This window comes from Oncorhynchus masou, chromosome 29 (genome assembly GCF_036934945.1).
Source record: "Oncorhynchus masou masou isolate Uvic2021 chromosome 29, UVic_Omas_1.1, whole genome shotgun sequence".
Classification (NCBI taxonomy): domain Eukaryota; kingdom Metazoa; phylum Chordata; class Actinopteri; order Salmoniformes; family Salmonidae; genus Oncorhynchus; species Oncorhynchus masou.
This window is the reverse complement of record NC_088240.1, coordinates 71,431,929-71,454,282: the sequence shown is the minus strand read 5'-3', so window position 1 is coordinate 71,454,282 and position 22,354 is coordinate 71,431,929. Positions and strand designations below refer to the sequence as shown.

Genomic DNA, 22,354 nt, shown 5'->3' with positions numbered 1-22,354 from the left:
ATATTTACCGATAAGACTACAGCTGCAGCGATCGGTTAGCTGCTCAGATAGCAGATGTTTGAAGTTGGTGAGGGAGATAAGTCTCCAACTTCAGCAATTTCTGCAATTCGTTCCAGTCACAGGCAGCAGAAAACTGGAACGAAAGGCGGCCAAATGAGGTGTTGGCTTTAGGGATGATCAGTGAGATACACCTGCTGGAGCGCGTGCTACGGGTGGGTGTTGAGACTGAGATAAGGCGGAGCTTTACCTAGCATGGACTTGTAGATGACCTGGAACCAGTGGGTCTGGCACCGAATATGGAGCGAGGGCCAGCCGACTAGAGCATACAAGTCGCAGTGGTGGGTGGTATAAGGTGCTTTAGTGACAAAACGGATGGCACTGTGATAAACTGCATCCAGTTTGCTGAGTAGAGTGTTGGAAGCTATTTTGTAAAGTCAGTTTTACTAGGGTAAGTTTGGCGGCATGAGTGAAGGAGGCTTTGTTGCGGAATAGAAAGCCGATTCTGGATTTGATTTCCGATTGGAGATGTTTGATATGAGTCTGGAAGGAGAGTTTACAGTCAAGCCAGACACCTAGGTACTTATAGATGTCCACATATTCAAGGTCGGAACCTTCCAGGGTGGTGATACTAGTCAGGCGTGCAGGTGCAGGCAGCGAACGGTTGAAAAGCATACATTTGGTTTTACTAGCGTTTAAGAGCAGTTGGAGGCCACGGAAGGAGTGTTGTATGGCACTGAAGCTTGTTTGGAGGTTAGATAGCACAGTGTCCAAGGACGGGCCAGAAGTATATAGATGGTGTTGTCTGCGTAGAGGTGGATCAGGGAATCGCCTGCAGCAAGAGCAACATCATTGATATATACAGAGAAAAGAGTCGGCCCGAGAATTGAACCCTGTGGCACCCCCATAGAGACTGCCAGAGGACCGGACAGCATGCCCTCCGATTTGACACACTGCACAGTAGTTGGTGAACCAGGCAAGGCAGTCATCAGAGAAACCAAGGCTACTGAGTCTGCCGATAAGAATATGGTGATTGACAGAGTCGAAAGCCTTGGCAAGGTCGATGAAGACGGCTGCACAGTACTGTCTTTTATTGATGGCGGTTATGATATTGTTTAGTACCTTGAGTGTGGCTGAGGTGCACCCGTGACCGGCTCGGAAACCTGATTGCACAGCGGAGAAGGTACGGTGGGATTCGAGATGGTCAGTGACCTGTTTGTTGACTTGGCTTTCGAAGACCTTAGATAGGCAGGGCAGGATGGATATAGGCCTGTAACAGTTTGGGTCCAGGGTGTCTCCCCCTTTGAAGAGGGGGATGACTGCGGCAGCTTTCCAATCCTTGGGGATCTCAGACGATATGAAAGAGAGGTTGAACAGGCTGGTAATAGGGGTTGCGACAATGGCGGCGGATAGTTTCAGAAATAGAGGGTCCAGATTGTCAAGCCCAGCTGATTTGTACGGGTCCAAGTTTTGCAGCTCTTTCAGAACATCTGCTATCTGGATTTGGGTAAAGGAGAACCTGGAGAGGCTTGGGCGAGTAGCTGCGTGGGGGGCGGATCTGTTGGCCGAGGTTGGAGTAGCCAGGCGGAAGGCATGGCCAGCCGTTGAGAAATGCTTGTTGAAGTTTTCGATTATCATGGATTTATCGGTGGTGACCGTGTTACCTAACCTCAGTGCAGTGGGCAGCTGGGAGGAGGTGCTCTTGTTCTCCATGGACTTCACAGTGTCCCAGAACTTTTTGGAGTTGGAGCTACAGGATGCAAATTTCTGCCTGAAGAAACTGGCCTTAGCTTTCCTGACTGACTGAGTGTATTGGTTCCTGACATCCCTGAACAGTTGCATATCACGGGGACTATTCGATGCTATTGCAGTCCGCCACAGGATGTTTTTGTGCTGGTCGAGGGCAGTCAGGTCTGGAGTGAGCCAAGGGCTATATCTGTTCTTAGTTCTGCATTTTTTGAACGGAGCATGCTTATCTAAAATGGTGAGGAAGTTACTTTTAAAGAATAACCAGGCATCCTCAACTGACGGGATGAGGTCAATGTCCTTCCAGGATACCCGGGCCAGGTCGATTAGAAAGGCCTGCTCACAGAAGTGTTTTAGGGAGCGTTTGACAGTGATGAGGGGTGGTCGTTTGACTGTGGCTCCGTAGCGGATGCAGGCAATGAGGCAGTGATCGCTGAGATCCTGGTTGAAGACGGCGGAGGTGTATTTGGAGGGCCAGTTGGTCAGGATGACGTCTATGAGGGTGCCCTTGTTTAGAGATTTAGGGTTGTATCTGGTGGGTTCCTTGATGATTTGTGTGAGATTGATGGCATCTAGCTTAGATTGTAGGACTGCCGGGGTGTTAAGCATATCCCAGTTTAGGTCACCTAACAGAAAAAACTCTGAAGCTAGATGGGGGGCGATCAGTTCACAAATGTTGTCCAGGGCACAGCAGGGAGCTGAGGGAGGTCGGTAGCAGGCGGCAACAGTGAGAGACTTATTTCTGGAGAGAGTAATTTTTAAGATTAGTAGTTCGAACTGTCTGGGTATGGACCTGGAAAGTATGACATTACTTTGCAGGCTCTCTCTGCAGTAGACTGCAACTCCTCCCCCTTTTGCAGTTCTATCTTGATGAAAAATGTTATAGTTGGGTATGGAAATCTCAGAATTTTTGGTGGCCTTCCTGAGCCAGGATTCAGACACGGCAAGGACATCAGGGTTAGCAGAGTGTGCTAAAGCAGTGAGTAAAACAAACTTAGGGAGGAGGCTTCTGATGTTGACATGCATGAAACCAAGGCTTTTTTGATCACAGAAGTCAACAAATGAGGGTGCCTGGGGACATGCAGGGCCTGGGTTTACCTCCACATCACCCGTGGAACAGAGGAGGAGTAGTATGAGGGTGCGTCTAAAGGCTATCAAAACTGGTCGCCTAGAGCGGTGGGGACAGAGAATAAAAGGGGCAGATTTCTGGGCATGGTAGAATATATTCAGGGCATAATGCACAGACAGGGGTATGGTGGGGTGCGGGTACAGCGGAGGTAAGCCCAGGCACTGGGTGATGATGAGAGAGGTTGCATCTCTGGACATGCTGGTTGTAATGAGTGAGGTCACCGCATGTGTGGGAGGTGGGACAAAGGGGGGTACCAGGGGTATGAAGAGTGGAACTAGGGGCTCCATTGTAAACTAAAACAAGGATAACTAAGCTGAACAACAGTATACAAGGCATATTGACATTTGAGAGAGACATATAGGGAAGCATACAGTAATCACAGGTGTTGAATTGGGAGAGCTAGCTAAAACAGTAGGTGAGACAACAACAGCTAATCAGCTAGCACAACAACAGCAGGTAAAATGGCGTTGACTAGGCAGGGAGGGTCGGATTAGCTACACACAGAGACTGAGTGCGGCTGGGGCCGACAGATAAAACATAAACAAGCAGAATGGAGTACCGTGATTAATGGACAGTCCAGCATGCATCAGCTATGTAGCCAGGTGATCAGTGTCCAGGGGGCAGCGGTGGATGGGGCAGGGAAGCAGAAGGTGCAGAAGGTAAAGCCGCTAGCAGTGGCTAACCATGGCTAAATAGCTTGTAGCTAGTTAGCTTCTGGAGGTTCTTGAATGTGTTCTAAAAATTAAAAATAACAGCAGATTCCGTATCACATTGGGTGAGGCAGGTTACCGGGAAGTATAATCGAATTAAAATTCGAAAAGAGATTGAAAGTAAATACGGGTCCAGTGAGTGGTTGGGCTGGCTGGGGACGCGCGATTCAGACAGTTAGCAGGCCTGTGCTAACAAGCTAACAGTAGGCCGGGGCTAAACAAGCTAGCAGTTAGCAGACAGGGGCTGAGCAAGCTAGCAGTTAGCAGGCCAAATTAGCAAACAAGCAGATAGCAAGGGGTTGAGTCTGTTTATGCCTCTTCGTGCGGTGATATCGATAGACCGGTCGTGGGTCATGATATTGTAGCCCAGGAGTATGCTTCGGTGGTAGCACAGGAGCTCTGGCCAGGCTTGCTTCAAGCTCAGTGGATGGAAACGCTAGCCAGGAGTAATCATCCGGGGTTGCAGTTAGCTAGTTGTAAAGATCCAGATGAGAATGTTCCGTTTGCGGTGGGAATCCGGGGATAAAAATAAAAATACAAATAATAGGTCCGTTATGCTCTGGTTAGAGTCTCGTTGTACGAACTGGCGAGAGCTTTCCGAGCTAAAGGTTAGCTGAAGACTGCTAGCAATGGTTTGCTGACTGATAGCTGGTAGTTAGCTGGCTAGCTTCAGTTGAGGGGTACCGGATCCAAAGTAAATATATATACTTTAGAAAAAAAGCAGATCCACGCTACATTGGGTGAGGCGGGTTGCAGAAGAGTATTTAGATGTTGAGGTTTCGCAAAAATGTTTTAAAAGATATGCGAAGAAGAATATGTTTAAAAATAAAAACAATAAAAAAACTATATATACAAGGGACACGACACGACAGGACGTCCGACTGCTACGCCATCTTGGATGGCGAGTTTTTCCTAGCCACCGTGCTTCTACACCTGCATTGCTTGCTGTTTGGGGTTTTAGGCTGGGTTTCTGTACAACACTTTGTGACATCAGCTGATGTAAATACATTTGATTGATTTGAAGATTTGGTTCATGAGTTAATGGTTTCACTGAGTGTGCCTCAAATACCACTTTTAGTGTGTAAGTGATTGTAAAAAACTGTAAAGTACTGTAATCCAGTGTATTGTGCCTCACCATATTGACTGCGCTAGGTCTATGTCACATATTGTCTTGTTGTCTGTTTCAGAGAGTCTTGGAGCTGGATGCCGCTGCAATTCAACACGTTTATATTTATATTGATGAGGCTGGCTTCAGCCTAGCCAAAAGATGGGAACTGGGACGGAACATTATTGGCCACCGTGTCATTGTGAATGTCCCTGTACAGCATGGAGGGAATATCGCCATGTGCGCAGCCGTTAGCCAGCAAGGCGTCCTCCATCACCATGCCAACCTTGGTCCCTACCACACTGCCCTTCTCATCACATTCCTGGACACACTACATGGCATCCTCATTCCAGCCGAGCAGAGTGTGGACCAGAACAGTCCAGGTATGTTGTCATCTGGGACAATGTGAGTTTCTACCGGGCTGCTCTGGTCTGCATCTGGTTCATCGACCATCTACAATTTTGTGTTCTTTACCTCCCACCATATTCCCCATTCCTAAACCCAATTGAACATATTTTTTTCAGCATGGCGATGGAAGGTGTATGACCGCCATCCCCTCGCACGCATGCCTCTTCTCCAGGCAAAGGAAGATACATGCGGTGAAGTGGATGTGGGGGCTTTCGGCGGCTGGATCAGTCACTCCGGAAGATTCTTTCACTGCTGTTTAGCCAGATAGAACATGGCTTGTGACATAGATGAGGTGCTGTGGCCAGAACAAAATAAGAGGCAGGATGCAGCCTAATGTCTTTTTTCTTACATTTTGCGTGTGTTTTTGTCTTCTTGTTAGAGTTTTGAAAGAATGAGCCACTTTCATTTTGTATTTTTGTACAGAAAACCCTTTATCTTACTGAATGTTTTTCCTGGTTTTCTCCTGTTTGGTATCGAAAGTGTTACATATACAGCATTTGAGAAATAAATTATAATGTTTTTGTTACTGTATTGCATTTCTGTGTGTTTATTTATGTGTATTTGAGTATGTATACATTGTTACAGCAATCTTTACAACCAGTTACAGTGTAACACTGAAAATGCAGAAGGCATAAACCTACTGCTGGGATATTCATAGGAGGGTTTTGTGTTGAGCAAATCAGTGTGTTGGTTGGTAGACTATTCATATGACACGTGTCATTTTGATGCAAAAATATATATATTTTGGAAAGAGAAAAAACAGTCTGGAAGGCAGTGTTTGTTTTTGTTAGAGATTTGTAGAGTTTTGTGGTTTTGGGAAAATGGGCCAAAGATTCAGCAAACGTGTGTAAACAATTGTGGGAAACTGTAAGACAATTTGTTGGCAGTTACCTGCATACCTCTTTCTGTTTCTCTCTCTCATCAACAATAGTATTCAGTAGTCCATGTGTTGAATCAATGAAGCTAGTTGACCTGAAACAACATGCTAGCTATAGTACATACACAGGATAATATAGAGCAGAATCACAGTTATAAATCAGGACACTATCATGCCACCATGTTCTTTGTCAAGTAAATATTCTAAATAATCCTCCCACAACAGCACCTCATCCTGCAGCGTGGCGGAGTGAATTTCATTTCACTTCCTACCTGATTATAGTTGCTGTATAAAACCCCCTTTTGACAGTCTGCTTCACACCTCCGAGCCACATAACCCATCAAGTGAGAACAGTTGGAGAGCTCATTTACTGGCAGGTGTGAAATGGGCATGTTGGTTTTTATAATCACTCATATCTCCCACTTCGTGCGTGTGTGTGTGTGTCTGTGCGTGTCCAAACAATTCTCCCCTCCTAACGATGGTCTAAACTGTAAACAGATCATCTGAACACATTAGCCAGGCGTTCAATAGACTGGGTCTGCCAATCACCTTCATTTTATACTTAACTACTAACTCCCCCGCGCCTCTAAATGATCCGCTTAGCCAAGCATTGTCTCTAAGTAGCTCGCATTCTCCGCAAATCTTCTTATTTACAAGTTATTTGAGGGGAGATGAAGGAGTGTGGAGGAGGGAGCTTTTGTTCTCTGTGTTGTCGGGCTTTCTGTGTTATTGACAGGCTCTTTTTCCTGAAAGCTTTTAGAAAGTTCTTGTGTGAAAGACTGGGAGTATTTCTCATTTTACTCTGCTGTACATAATCATTAGATACTAAACTGCTGACTGCCCCTCCATACATCACTATGACAAACACACCTGACCTTACCATCGCTCAGTTTATCAGAGCTTCCAGAGGTTATACCCTATTGATGAACACAGTAGAGGCTGACTGGAACAGACGAGCGAAACATATCCTCCTATTCTAAATCAATCAAGCCTCCAGGAGGACTGTGCAAAGCGCATCTGTTTAGATAACAGTATACAGGCAACATATAGACAGACGCTCAACAGTTCAGGCAACATATAGACAGCAATTCTAGATATGGATAGTGACATGATGTCTTTTGGGAGATAAAAACAACAATCAGATTGTCATTCTTGATTAACTGATAAACACAATGTCCTCAGTCAAAAGCTGTAGGGGTGGGGCATGCCTGCCTGCCAGCCAGCCAGCCAGCTAGCTAGCTAGCTGCCGATGTCTCTACCTCCACCAGGCTCCAGTCTTTATCCCAGGAGCAGTGATAGAATGTGATGACCTGACGGAACACACAGGACACTTCCATCCACCATCTGTGTTCTACAGCTACTGTATTGTACTCTACTGTACCAGTCATTGAAATATAATCCATAGATTATATTTCTATGGTACCAGTGTTGTACACTGGATCCCCTACCTCACACACGCACTGATTTACAACTCGCCCTTGCACTAGAGACTGAAAAGCACTGACAAGGTGATTGCTAACTGCACTGATCAAAAGGAAAGATGGTGCCGATAGGATAGGGAAGCTCTGCTTCTAGCTTCTAAGTACAAGCATTTCTGTCAATTTCTGACCTTAGTTCCTTTGATTTGTCTTTGTTTTAGTATGGTCAGGGCGTGAGTTGGGTGGGTTGTCTATGTTCCGTTTTCTATGTTGTGTTTGCGTTTGGCCTGGTATGGTTCTCAATCAGAGGCAGGTGTCGTTAGTTGTCTCTGATTGAGAATCATACTTAGGTAGCCTTTTCCCACTTGTGTTTGGTGAGTGTTTATTTTCTGTGTCTGTGTGTTCCACACGGAACTGTTTCGGATGGTACTTTCACGTGTCGTTTATTGTTTTGTTTCAGTGTTCGCTTGTTGTAATAAAGAGCATGAACACATACCACGCTGCGCATTGGTCCTCTGATCCTTCTGACTACTCCTCCTCAGGAGAGTCGGACGAGAATCGTTACAATTTCATGACACACACAATAACATCTGTTAAACATGTGCATGTGACCCAAAAAATATTATTTGATTTAAAGCACAGAAATAACCCACATCCCTTAATTAACTAATTCTGTTGAAACATATTGAAGGATTTCCTTATCTAATGTAAAACAAGTCTTAGTGATTCATGCAGCCAAAACTAAAGTAGTAATATTTTAAATGTACAATATAAGATTGGCTGTGTCAATAATGCTTTACCTATCAATTAGTATTAAACCTCGTTTTGCAGAAGGCTGCTGAGAGGACGGCTCATAACGGCTGGGATGGAGTAAATGGAATGGAATCAAACACATTAATGACATGGAAGTTAGTCAACCCGGAAAATTTGAAGAACTTTGAAAGTTTCTTCAAGTGCAGTTGCAAACACCGTCGAGCAAAATGATGAAACTGGCTCTCATGAGGACTGCCACAGGAAAGGAAGACCCACAGTTACCTCTGCTGCAGAGGATGAGTCCAATAGAGTCAACTGCACCTCAGATTGCAACCCAAATAAATGCGTCACAGAGTTCAAGTAACAGACACATCTCAACATCAACTGTTCAGAGGAGACTGTGTGAATCAGGCCTTCGTGGTTGAATTGCTGCATTGTGTCTTTGTGAGACCATGAGTAGGTGAACGGATGATCTCTACATGTGTGGTTTCCAACGTAAAGCATGGAGGAAGAGGTGAGATGGTGTGGGGGTGCTTTGCTGGTGACACTTTCTGTGATTTATTTAGAATTCAAGGAGCACTTAACCAGCATGGCTACCATAGTATTCTGCAGCGACCACCATTTTATTACGTTTGCAATTGCAACAAATAATCTGCTCAGACCCCAACCAAGGAACATCAAAAGTCGTGCTATAAATTCACAGACAACACAAAGATTCCTTGATGTCCTTCCAGATTCCCTCTGTCTACCCAATGACACCAGAGGACAAAAATCAGTTAACCACCTAACTGAGGAACTCAATTTAACCTTGCGCAATACCCTAGATGCAGTTGCACCCCTAAAAACTAAAAACATTTCTCATAAGAAACTAGCTCCCTGGTACACAGAAAATACCCGAGCTCTGAAGCAAGCTTCCAGAAAATTGGAACGGAAATGGCGCCACACCAAACTGGAAGTCTTCCGTCTAGCTTGGAAAGACAGTACCGTGCAGTACCGAAGAGCCCTTACTGCTGCTCGATCATCCTATTTTTCTAACTTAATTGAGGACAATAAGAACAATCCAAAATTCCTTTTTGATACGGTCGCAAAGCTAACTAAAAAGCAGCATTCCCCAAGAGAGGATGACTTTCACTTTAGCAGTGATAAATTCATGAACTTCTTTGAGGAAAAAATTATGATTATTAGAAAGCAAATTACAGACTCCTCCTTAAATCTGCGTATTCCTTCAAAGCTCAGTTGTCCTGAGTCTGCACAACTCTGCGTGGACCTAGGATCAAGAGAGACGCTCAAGTGTTTTAGTACTATATCTCTTGACACAATGATGAAAATAATCATGGCCTCTAAACCTTCAAGCTGCTTACTGGACCCTATTCCAACTAAACTACTGAAAGAGCTGCTTCCTGTGCTTGGCCCTCCTATGTTGAACATAATAAACGGCTCTCTATCCACCGGATGTGTACCAAACTCACTAAAAGTGGCAGTAATAAAGCCTCTCTTGAAAAAGCCAAACCTTGACCCAGAAAATATAAAAAACTATCGGCCTATATCGAATCTTCCATTCCTCTCAAAAATCTTAGAAAAGGCTGTTGCTCAGCAACTCACTGCCTTCCTGAAGACAAACAATGTATATGAAATGCTTCAGTCTGGTTTTAGACCCCATCATAGCACTGAGACGGCACTTGTGAAGGTGGTAAATGACATTTTAATGGCATCGGACCGAGGCTCTGCATCTGTCCTCGTGCTCCTAGACCTTAGTGCTGCTTTTGATACCATCGATCACCACATTCTTTTGGAGAGATTGGAAACCCAAATTGGTCTACACGGTCAAGTTCTGGCCTGGTTTAGATCTTATCTGTCGGAAAGATATCAGTTTGTCTCTGTGGATGGTTTGTCCTCTGACAAATCAACTGTAAATTTCGGTGTTCCTCAAGGTTCCGTTTTAGGACCGCTGTTGTTTTCACTATATATTTTACCTCTTGGGGATGTTATTCGAAAACATAATGTTAACTTTCACTGCTATGCGGATGATACACAGCTGTACATTTCAATGAAACATGGTGAAGCCCCAAAATTGCCCTCGCTAGAAGCATGTGTTTCAGACATAAGGAAGTGGATGGCAGCAAACTTTCTACTTTTAAACTCGGATAAAACAGAGATGCTTGTTCTAGGTCCCAAGAAACAAAGAGATCTTCTGTTGAATCTGACAATTAATCTTAATGGTTGTACAGTCATCTCAAATAAAACTGTGAAGGACCTCGGCGTTACTCTGGACCCTGATCTCTCTTTTGAAGAACATATCAAGACCATTTCAAGGACAGCTTTTTTCCATCTACGTAACATTGCAAAAATCAGAAACTTTCTGTCCAAAAATGATGCAGAAAAATTAATCCATGCTTTTGTCACTTCTAGGTTAGACTACTGCAATGCTCTACTTTCCGGCTACCCGGATAAAGCACTAAATAAACTTCAGTTAGTGCTAAATACGGCTGCTAGAATCCTGACTAGAACCAAAAAATTTGATCATATTACTCCAGTGCTAGCCTCCCTACACTGGCTTCCTGTCAAAGCAAGGGCTGATTTCAAGGTTTTACTGCTAACCTACAAAGCATTGCATGGGCTTGCTCCTACCTATCTCTCTGATTTGGTCCTGCCGTACATACCTACACGTACGCTACGGTCACAAGACGCAGGCCTCCTAATTGTCCCTAGAATTTCTAAGCAAACAGCTGGAGGCAGGGCTTTCTCCTATAGAGCTCCATTTTTATGGAACGGTCTGCCTACCCATGTCAGAGACGCAAACTCGGTCTCAACCTTTAAGTCTTTACTGAAGACTCATCTCTTCAGTGGGTCATATGATTGAGTGTAGTCTGGCCCAGGAGTGGGAAGGTGAACGGAAAGGCTCTGGAGCAACGAACCACCCTTGCTGTCTCTGCCTGGCCGGTTCCCCTCTTTCCACTGGGATTCTCTGCCTCTAACCCTATTACAGGGGCTGAGTCACTGGCTTGCTGGGGCTCTCTCATGCCGTCCCTGAGGGGGTGCGTCACCTGAGTGGGTTGATTCACTGATGTGGTCATCCTGTCTGGGTTGGCGCCCCCCCCCTTGGGTTGTGCCGTGGCGGAGATCTTTGCGGGCTATACTCAGCTTTGTCTCAGGATGGTAAGTTGGTGGTTGAAGATATCCCTCCAGTGGTGTGGGGGCTGTGCTTTGGCATAGTGGGTGGGGTTATATCCTTCCTGTTTGGCCCTGTCCGGGGGTGTCCTCGGGTGGGGCCACAGTGTCTCCTGACCCCTCCTGTCTCAGCCTTCAGTATTTATGCTGCAGTAGTTTATGTGTCGGGGGCTGGGGTCAGTTTGTTATATCTGGAGTACTTCTCCTGTCCAATTCGGTGTCCTGTGTGAATCTAAGTGTGCGTTCTCTAATTCTCTCCTTCTCTCTCTCGGAGGACCTGAGCCCTAGGACCATGCCCCAGGACTACCTGACATGATGACTCCTTGCTGTCCCCAGTCCACCTGGCCGTGCTGCTGCTCCAGTTTCAACTGAACCGCGGCCCTAGGACCATGCCCCAGGACTACTTGACATGATGACTCCTTGCTGTCCCCAGTCCACCTGGCCGTGCTGCTGCTCCAGTTTCAACTGTTCTGCCTTATTATTATTCGACCATGCTGGTCATTTATGAACATTTGAACATCTTGGCCATGTTCTGTTATAATCTCTACCCGGCACAGCCAGAAGAGGACTGGCCACCCCACATAGCCTGGTTCCTCTCTAGGTTTCTTCCTAGGTTTTGGCTTTTCTAGGGAGTTTTTCCTAGCCACCGTGCTTCTACACCTGCATTGCTTGCTGTTTGGGGTTTTAGGCTGGGTTTCTGTACAGCACTTTGAGATATCAGCTGATGTACGAAGGGCTATATAAATAAATTTGATTTGATTTGATTTGATTTGATACGCCATCACATCTGGTTTGCACTTAGTGGGACTATCATGTGTTTTTCAATAGGGCATTGACCCACAACACACATCCAGGCTGTGTAAGGGCTATTTGACAAAGAAGGAGAGTGATGGAGGGCTGCATCAGATGACCAGGCCTCCACAATCACCTGACCTCAACCCAATTGACATGGTTTGGGATGAGTTGGACCGCAGAGTGAAGGAAAAGCAGCCAACAAGTGCTCAGCATATGAGGGAACTAGTTCAAGACGGTTGGTAAAGCATTCCTCATGAAGCTGGTTGAGAGAATGCCAAGAGTGTGCAAAGCTGTCATCAGGGCAAAGAGTGGCTACGTTGAAGAATCTAAAATCTAAAATATATTTTGATTTGTTTAACACTTTTTTGGGTTACTACATGATTTTATATGTGTTATTTCATAGTTTTGATGTCTTCGCTATTATTCTACAATGTAGAAAATAGTTTTTAAAAAAACAAACTTGAATGAGTAGTTGTGTCCAAACTTTTGACTGGTACTGTATATATTACAGTATAATAGAAGCACATAATTAGTATTATTAGCATAAACATTGAATGTTACTATTTACTTCTAAATGGTCTTACATGTCTTTAATGTGTTTAATAGCATTCCATTTACTCCATTCCAGCTATTATTATGAGCCGTCCACCCCCCAGCAGCCTCCGCTGATGTTAGCTGTATACTGCGTTGTGTCCTCAAAAAGGATAACTCTGTCCTATAACCCTAACGACGTGTAAAGCAGGATAACACAGTCTTTAAAAAGAGCAGGGATATTGTTTCACAACTGCAGCCAAAATAAATCTGCTCCTTTAACAAGCCTTCCACTAATAGTGTGTTTCTGCTCTAGTAGAATAAAGCAGTGTTCATACACCGGCGTGAGGAGGCGCTTTCCGCTGTCAGTGGTGCTGAAACTTGCCATCTGGGCCTGCAACGTATAGCCGGCGTGGCCGTCCTAACGAGGCATATAAAGGGTCATTTGGAGATTATGACTTTGTGAACACAAGTGTGAGTGTATAGAAAGTGTATGTTCAGACACAAAGATTATCCGGGGGCACATACAGAGATGAATTACCAGTGGGGGAAGAGGGGAGAGAGTGGTTGAAGCGTAGACCAATACTTAATGCTTTCCTACAACTCTCCATGTTCTGTTTGTGAGACAGCGCTCTCTGATTGGCGCGTGGTAGCAGCAGAGGTCCAGCTTGTTGCCATAGTGGCAGTGCATTACAATCAGGGCTTCCGGTGCGCGCGCACGCCCTTGTGTGTGTGTGTGTGTGTGTGTGTGTGTGTGTGTGTGTGTGTGTGTGTGTGTGTGTGTGTGTGTGTGTGTGTGTGTGTGTGTGTGTGTGTGTGTGTGTGTGTGTGTGTGTGTGTGTGTGTGTGTGTGTTTTCTGAAAAACTAACAGACTACAGTTGCAGTGGATGGGTGAATACAACGAGATGTGAAATTCTTTAGAGGGATAAAGAAAATGACAGAAATAACAGGAACGGCCGTGATGCAGTGAGAGGACACAGATAATTTTATATGTACAATTAAAGCACACTCCTGAAAACTGCTGATCACATTGCCTACCCTTTACAAACTGCGTTCTTCAGCCCCTGAGGGCTATGCAAGTGCAGAAGGTCGCCTATATACAGTTGAAGTTGGAAGTTTACATACACTTAGGTTGGAGTCATTAAAACTCATTTTTTAACCACTCCACAAATTTCTTGTTAACAATCTATAGTTTTGGCAAGTCGGTTAGGCCATCTACTTTGTGCATGACACAAGTAATTTGTTCAACAATTGTTTACAGACAGATTATTTCACTTATAATTCACTGTATCACAAATCCAGTGGGTCAGAAGTTTACATACACTAAGTTGACTGTGCCTTTAAACAGCTTGGAAAATTCCAGAAAATGATGTCATGGCTTTAGAAGATTCTGATTGACATAATTTGAGTCAATTGGAGGTGTACCTGTGGATGTATTTCAAGGCCTACCTTCAAACTCAATGCCTCTTTGCTTGACATCATGAGAAAAAAAGATGGTAGACCTCCACAAGAAGCGTTCTGTCTTCTAGAGATGAACGTACTTTGGTGTAATCCCAGAACAACAGCAAAGGACCTTGTGAAGATGCTGGAGGAAACAGGTAAAAACGTATCTATATCCACAGTAAAACGAGTCCTACATTGTCATAACCTGAAAGGCCGCTCAGCAAGGAAGAAGCCACTGCTCCAAAACCGCCATAAAAAAGCCAGACTACGGTTTGCAACTGCACATGGGGACAAAGATTGTACTTTTTGGAGAAATGTCATCTCGTCTGATGAAACAAAATTAGAACTGTTTGGCCATTACGACCATCGTTATGTTTGGAGGAAAAAGGGGGAGGCTTGCAAGCCGAAGAACACCATCCCAACCATGAAGCAAGGGGTGGCAGCATCATGTTGTGGGGGTGCTTTGCTGCAGGAGGGACTGGTGCACTTCACAAAATAGATGGCATCATAAGGCAGAAAAAATGTGTGGATATATTGAAGCAATATCTCAAGACATATGTCAGGAAGTTAAAGCTTGGTCGCAAATGGGTCTTCCAAATGAACAATGACCCCAAGCATACTTCCAATGTTGTGGAAAAATGGCTTAAGGACAACAAAGTCAGGGTATTGGAGTGGCCATCACAAAGCCCTGACCACAATCCTATAGAAAATGTGTGGGCCGAACTGAAAAATTGTGTGCGAGCCAAAATTCCCCCAACTTATTGAAGGAAGCTTGTGGAAGGCTACCCAAAACGTTTGACCCAAGTTAATTTAAACAATTTAAAGGCAATGCTACCACATACTAATTGAGTGTATGTAAACGTCTGACCCACTCGGAATGTGATGAAATAAATAAAAGCTTAAATAAATAATTCTCTCTACTATTATTCTGACATTTCGCATTCTTAAAATAAAGTGACGATCCTAAATGACATAACACAGAATTTTTACTAGGATTAAATGTCAGGAATTGTGAAAACTGGGTTTAAATGTATTTTGCTAAGGTGTATGTAAACGTCAGACTTCATTTGTACAATGCAATACTGATAGGGTAGGCTATGTTTGTTCTGTAAGCCTATGCAGTCTTTCCTTGGAGTCGACAATGGAAGAGATGTGCTCAGTTCGAACAATGGATTCCTTTAAATGGTTGCTAATAGTAACGTACCAGAACTCAGAGCGAACAACGAAAGGGAAGATCAAACTCTAGCATGTATCCTTTGCTTCATGCTGCTGGCTGTCACTATCAAGGCTCGCTGTGTTCAATAGTTGCGTAGGCATTGACTGTACTGCACTCATATTCAACTACATGGCTTGGTTGGTTAGGGTTATTTCGGTTCATAATCGGACACGTCATACTTCGAGAAATGGACGTGTTTACATGCATTTAAATGGATGGGGGATTTAGCGCGCATTTCTTCAATCGGGATTCATCCTTTTTTTTGAATGCGTCTATAACAAGAATGGGTCTTGTGTTGATGTCGGCCATGAATAGGCCTATATGATCAAAATATCTATGTAACTAACATTAATGTGAGGTAATGATCAACATAGGCGCCACGTTGTTGCCAACTGTTGCAAGCTTTCTGGCTACATGCGCGCTCTCTCTCTCTCATTCTCATTATTTCTATCTCTCTCTCACACACACCAGGTTTATTTATGCAAACTTAGAAATATCAGCACCATAGCAACAAGTTCCACCAATAATTTATTCTCCAACATAAATGATTCACCAACAACATGGCACTTTGGCATGAAGACATAATCAGACACTGCTATTTGGAAAAGTTGCTTTTCCTCCATCGCATATTTGAAACAAGTTCCACAAATGATGATCAAATCCAGTTATGCATAATTGTAGGCTATATATGTTTCTATATGGACTCCAGTTGTACTAGTCTGCTGTCGGATCATTCTGCATGGAAATGTTGTCATGCATGAAGGTTTCAGGACAAAAGAGATAGTGCAATGTCCCTAGACAGATGTGATAAACAACACCGTGCATAGGGGTAGTAGTTATTTAGGGGATGTGGCTCCGGGGCGCACGCGCTCACTCCAATAAGTCTGGGACAAGAGGACCCGTGGGGTCACGGCAACACGTCTACTAGGATGTATATAAGACAGCTATGGCGCCCAGCCATGAAATGACAACAGTTACAGAGTTAGGAAATAGCTAGGCTACTACATCAAGACAGTAAGAATGTTTAACAGAGAAGGAAAATAGCAATCTTACCAAATCTTAAAACATGTGGCATCCCGCGAGAATATCCCACACATAGTAATAGCAGCAGTAGAAGCCTGACGGTGCACCTGAATCTCGCTTTACTTATGAGCGGGGAGGAAATCTTCATGGTGTCTGTGTGATGCCACAGTATTTATTCCCTGGATCAGTAGATTCCCCCGAAATGTTTATTTTGACGTTAAACAGGGTGACGGCCCACGGCAAGATCACGGCATGGTCAGTCAGGGAGAAGATATCATTCGTTTCCCCAGATCCATTAGCAAGCGCTGCGTGTCCAGCTCACTGCGCCAAGAAACAACCTTCCCACTCAGCTAACGGTGGGGCATCCATGATAGTCTGGGCAAATCCGGGAGAAATCCATTCACGGGCGGTCTGAAAGAGAAATGGACATGAAAGGGGAAGAAGGGGGGGTTTGAGTTTCCAAGTCAGAATCCCTTCTCAAGAGACGAACGCTGGCAGAAATGCAGAATGCTAGCGAGCCTAAACCTTCCAGGCAGTTTCAGCTGTCTGAAGCTAGCATTCTGCTGCACTGCCGCACAGCATCTGACGTCGAGCCAAGATTAGTGTGAGCGCGAGAGAGGAAAGATTGGGTATATTTCGCAGGTGCTGCTGACCACACATCGCTTCCGATCCATATCTGACATCGAAATGGACATTTTTTCCCCGGGTGTCTCGTGCTGGCACCCGGTACTTTATGTTATTCACGGTTTTGCTCGGTTCATTCAATGGCCGTGGCTGCTGACAGTGGACTGGTGCCATGCGGAGCGATTGTAAAATCAATCTATGATGTTAAAAAGATTGCCTCTCTAGATCGGAATTGCTCAGCCTTGGAGTCGTGTGAGAGGTTTGTGAACCAAAACTGTCTCAAGTCCAATTTTGATGAATAGCCTATTGCTGAGCTAATATTTTTTTCACAGAGCTATGCTGTCACTGAGAAAGATTTTATTTTCGATGTTCTATTTTTACTAGTTTTGACATTGTTAGAAAAAAAGGTTAGAAAAAAAGGTTCTGGATAGAACCAAAAGGGTTCTATGCTTGCTTCATATATGGCACTCCTAAAGGCTCTATATAGAACCGAAATTAGTTCCATTTAGAACCCTATATGGAACCCAAGGGTTCTATAACGAAACAATTTTGGTTCAGTGAAGAAGAACCCCTGGGGTTCTGATAATAGAACCCTATAAAAGGGTTCTAAATATAACCTTTAGGGGTACCATATATGAAGCAAGCAATATAACCCTTTTCGGTTATATTCAGATTTTTTTTAGTAGTGTACTGCTAAACTTCATGACAATGTAAACATAATAAGGGATTCCATTTTGGTCATCAATTGTCAATAACATGGGCTGAGTATTATAGCACTGTAGAACTTTCATACAAACATATATATTAAAAGTTGTGAAATAAGTTTATTCTCAGATCATGTAATTCAAAAGTTATACAGCCAATATCAAAGTAGGCTTGTTGTTAAATTATTTGTGAAGTTATACAATTAGAAGGCCATGATTTCTGTCATTAAATTAACTTCAAATTTCAAGAATATGTGTTCTGTTTCATAGGCCTAAGTCTATGAATATGATTACAGATGGCAATTATAAATAATATTGTCTGGAGTGGTTAAGATATAGAGAAGGCCTAAAACCATTTTAACATTGTATTTGTCATACAATCTAAACGCCAGGACCATACAGGGTACGACATCACGTTGGAAACGGACAGGACTCGCCTATTCTACCTACACACAGTCCAAAAGTACGGGCAACAGTTATTAAAGATGCATTACACGTGGATGTCATTTGTATCTCTAAATGCATAATACTGTTACATTAATGTATACGTATTAATTATATATATATTAATCATGAGCATATTATTTTTGTCATTAGTTCTATACAGTAGATGCAATATATTTGTGTTCCTTTTCACTAAAACCACGCCAGGTGTAGTTGTATTCACCTTCACTGGCAGTATGTGTAGACTTGTGCAGCCCGGATTTCAGAACCATGGACAGCGTCGCGGTCACCTTCGAAAACAACTCGAATTAGACCTAACTTTACATAGCCTAACCTATGTTTGTTTGATGATAAAATGAATGTTTCTTTGTCTTTCTTTTTTTCACTTTGGATATTCAGAGTTGCATATAGCCTCTGTCGTCATTTAATGAACAACTCCCGAGAGCATTCGACAAGTATTTCCGAACAGGAGAGCTTCTTGCGTCTGCGTTTCAAGCCGCCCGAGAAATATACGAGGGGCTGTGAATCACTTTTATTGCAGTCCGTGTTTGAGACTTGCTGCACGAGACTCCGGGTGGATTTTCGATGGTGTAGCTTCCAACGGCGTCAATAATATTTCCGAGTAATGCAAATTGACTCAATCAGCTTGACTGAAAGTAAGACAAACGCCTACTTACTAACTCCAAGTATGCCTACGCCCTTTCTTTCTCCGTTTGACAAACCGACTGCATAATCTGCCTTTACAAAGACAGATGTGATCGGTTTAATTCCTTGTGTAACATACAAATATAGCTAGGCATTTATATGTTGGCTTAAAACCCGAGTGCCGTTCCATGTCCATATATGAGTAAGAAATAGTCTTTTCACTCTCCCTCAATAATAAATAATACAAATGTGCCGAGATGACCCAGTAAAAATTCAACGATCGACAGGGATTTATGGTGATTTAATTGCCAATAGCTGTCATAAAATGTATATTAAATAGAGTGACAGATATGGATAAATGCTTCTGAGGTATTTTTGAGGATAAATGCAGTGACTTTTAACAGCTTACTTGTTTGTAAATAAATAATATGCGCCTCGTTTCTCTTTAAACTAACCGTTCCAATATATATATTTTTGCATCTGGTTTGAGAATACCATTCAGCTGACCGAGAATGAGGAAATTACGCATGGTATCCATGAATATAACTACAATTACACTGAAATGTTTTGTCTTATTTTCTGTGGCCATTACTAAATGAAAACATTGTCAATGTCATACTTTAACATGTGTAGGCTAAGGCAAATGCTTTACAACGTTATACACAAGAAGCCAGTCGCGCGCAATGAGCGAATAGAAGTAGGGAGTTGGCGGTGACTCGCGCACAATCCGTTGGCACGGATGCCAGTTGTAAACTCAAACTATTTCTGCAGGGATTCTTATACATATCCAGTTTAACGACCAGCTTTTTCTGGTTACTTTGTAAGAGCTCTCCAAAAAGCACTTTGGGCATCATCGGTGCTGTTTTATGGCACTGTGCAATATCCATCTACCATCTGATCATAAACTTGATTTAGGGCTGTGGTGCGCGCGGGTTATGTGCTCATCAGCTGTGGAATTTACATGCGCAGCCAGTCGGTTCCTTTCCACCCAGCCTGATTACTCATTATCTATGGATCATTCATAAAGCGGATAACTTCAACGCCACTGACAGCCACGATTTGTACCGTATTCATTTAATGACCCCATAATGTATTTTCAACCCCACAACATTGTATGCATCAGCAACGAGAGGAGGGACTCGAGAGGGGACACGCATTTTAAATAGGAGTCCAAGTAAGACAGGTCACGTATCGACATGGTTTTGTCCTATTAACTAACAAGTCGAAACCTTTAAGACATTGTGATTGTTTCTACTGGCAGAGGTGCGCAGAGCGCACATTGTGACACGACGCGCCGCATTCCCAAAATATAAATGCACCATTCATCATCGAATAGACTGGTGTAAATGAACCGGTGTAGATCGGGAGGCTTAGTTTTATATATAATCGTCACGTGTTGTGTGATATCTTCGATGAAAGAGACGAGGTGGATAGCCTACTTCTCTCACTTCTGTCTCACCTGTAAAATCCTACATACTAGGCATTCGAACCTTACACCCCCAAGCAGAGGGGAGTACAAGCTGTTAAATTACACAAATAACCGACAGATAATCATACAATTATGAAAAAGGATGCGACGCTTACCTTCGATTAGAATGAGCTGAGAAAGTAGTTGATTTGTTCCGATAGAGAGACGAGCCAGATCGGTTCCTTCAGACTCGCGTCTCGCTGCGCTCCGCTCCGGCCGTGGGGAAGACACGCCTCCTGTTGGTCGAAAAAACACACTGCTTAAAGCAACAGGGGACCTGCACACGGACCGGTGGATGGAACCGACCCAGCGCCGGGTGGATCTCCAAGTCGAGGTGAGGTGGGGATACCTGTAGCATGGGGGACAAGGGCTGGGGCCGGGTGGACTTTACGCATGTCTTATAATCACTTTAGTGGCGAATTAATCAATTAATGGATTATGTAATTCATACCAGTGCATTCAACTTCTATGCAAAACGGTGTGTGATGGCGCTGCATATATTTGAGCTTTAATTAATCAAATGGAAAAACAATACAAGGATGGTGCGGGACAAAATGTTAAGCCTCCGGGAGTGCCATATAGGAACAGTGTCACGGGAGTGACACAGAAAGTTACGTGGATGAAACGATAATTACCTGGTGGAATATTGTAAAAACTATAATAATACGTGTTTAATATCAGGACATTTAGGTCAGTATAAGTTCAACAAGTTGGGATGGAATCTAGCTCATTGTCTGTTTGCATCAACTATATGACGCTGTTTATGCTTGCTGTGTAAACAGTGTCTCAGTCTCATATTCTGGTAGATCGGAGAGAGAGAGTAAATGAGGGTTGCAACAACCCCCGGGCTATCAGACGGAATTGACTGCTATTTCTCCCTCTGTCAGTGAAGTACAAAGCGTACAATTTACCACGGCGACGGAGCGCATCCCTGCCCCAACGCTGACACTGCGCAGGGGCGCACAGGGTGAGAGCTGCGGCGGGATGGGAAAAGCGTGATCTGAGGCCACTGAGTGGTGCCGAAATGAAAGGAATCTTTGATTCCCTACCCCCCAGCGCGCAGCATGAAACGTCGGATTGTAGGGGACTAAAATAAATAGTCAATGACAGCCCTGTGATCTGGGAACAAACCCCACCACTCTCACCCATGGGGAGCTGCAGAGGCCCTAACCCTCCGGGTGTGTGTGTGTGTGTGTGTGTGTGTGTGTGTGTGTGTGTGTGTGTGTGTGTGTGTGTGTGTGTGTGTGTGTGTGTGTGTGTGTGTGTGTGTGTGTGTGTGTGTGTGTGTGTGTGTGTGTGTGTGTGTGTGTGCAGTGGTGTAAAGTACTTAATTAAAAATACTAGTACTAATTCATTCGTTTTTTGTTGAATCTGTGCTTTATTTATATTTTTGGCTACTTTTCCTTTTACTTCACTACATTCCTAAAGAAACAAAAAAAATATCACTGACTCCCAAAATTATTCATTTAGTTATTATTAATATACAGTACTGTGCAAAAGTTTTTGGCAGGTGTGAAAAAATGCTGTAAAGTAAGATGGCTTTCAAAAATAGGCATGTTAATTTTTTGTATTTATAAATTATAAAATGCAAAGTGAGTGAACAGAATAAAAATCTACATCAAATCAATATTTGGTGTGACCACCATTTGCCTTCAAAAGAGCATCAATTATCCTAGGTACACAGTTTGAATTAACTCGGCAGGTAGGTTGGCCCAAACATCTTGGAGTACAAACCACAGTTCTTCTGTGTATTTAGGCAGCCTCAGGTGCTTCTCTCTCTTCATGTAATCCCAGACAGACGTGATGATGTTGAGATCAGGGCTCTGTAGGGGACATACCATCACTTCCAGGACTCCTTGTTCTTCTTTACGCTGAAGATAGTTCTTAATGATTCAGCATTGAGGAGACCATAAATTCTGACCAAATCCCCAACTCCAGTTGCAGAAATGCAGCCCCAAACATGCAAGGAACCTCCACCATGCTTCACTGTTGAACCTCCACCATGCTTCACTGTTGAACCTCCACCATGCTTCACTGTTGAATCTCCCCCATGCTTCACTGTTGCCTGTAGACACTCATTTGTGTACCGCTCTCCAGCCCTTCGGTGAACAAACTGCCTTCTGCTACAGCTAAATATTTCAAATTGTGA

At 43.7% G+C, this 22,354-nt stretch overlaps 1 protein-coding gene across 3 annotated transcripts in view; it reads right to left on the bottom strand.

Annotated features, from left to right (window-relative positions):
• The window catches only part of LOC135520429 (glutamate receptor ionotropic, kainate 2), a 237,227-nt gene extending 216,819 nt beyond the window's left edge, over positions 1–20,408 (bottom strand). For 2 of the 3 annotated variants that reach the window (XM_064945988.1, XM_064945990.1), the window contains exons 1-2: positions 20,322–20,408; positions 16,351–16,731 (exon numbers count right to left, since the gene is read on the bottom strand). In XM_064945988.1, coding sequence (XP_064802060.1) covers positions 16,351–16,468 — 118 coding nt within the window. In that variant the 5' untranslated portion in view covers positions 16,469–16,731; positions 20,322–20,408. Of the gene's footprint in view, positions 1–16,350; positions 16,732–18,315; positions 18,389–20,321 lie in introns of those variants that run through there. The other variant, XM_064945989.1, reaches the window with a different exon arrangement.
• Between the last annotated feature and the right edge of the window lie 1,946 nt (positions 20,409–22,354).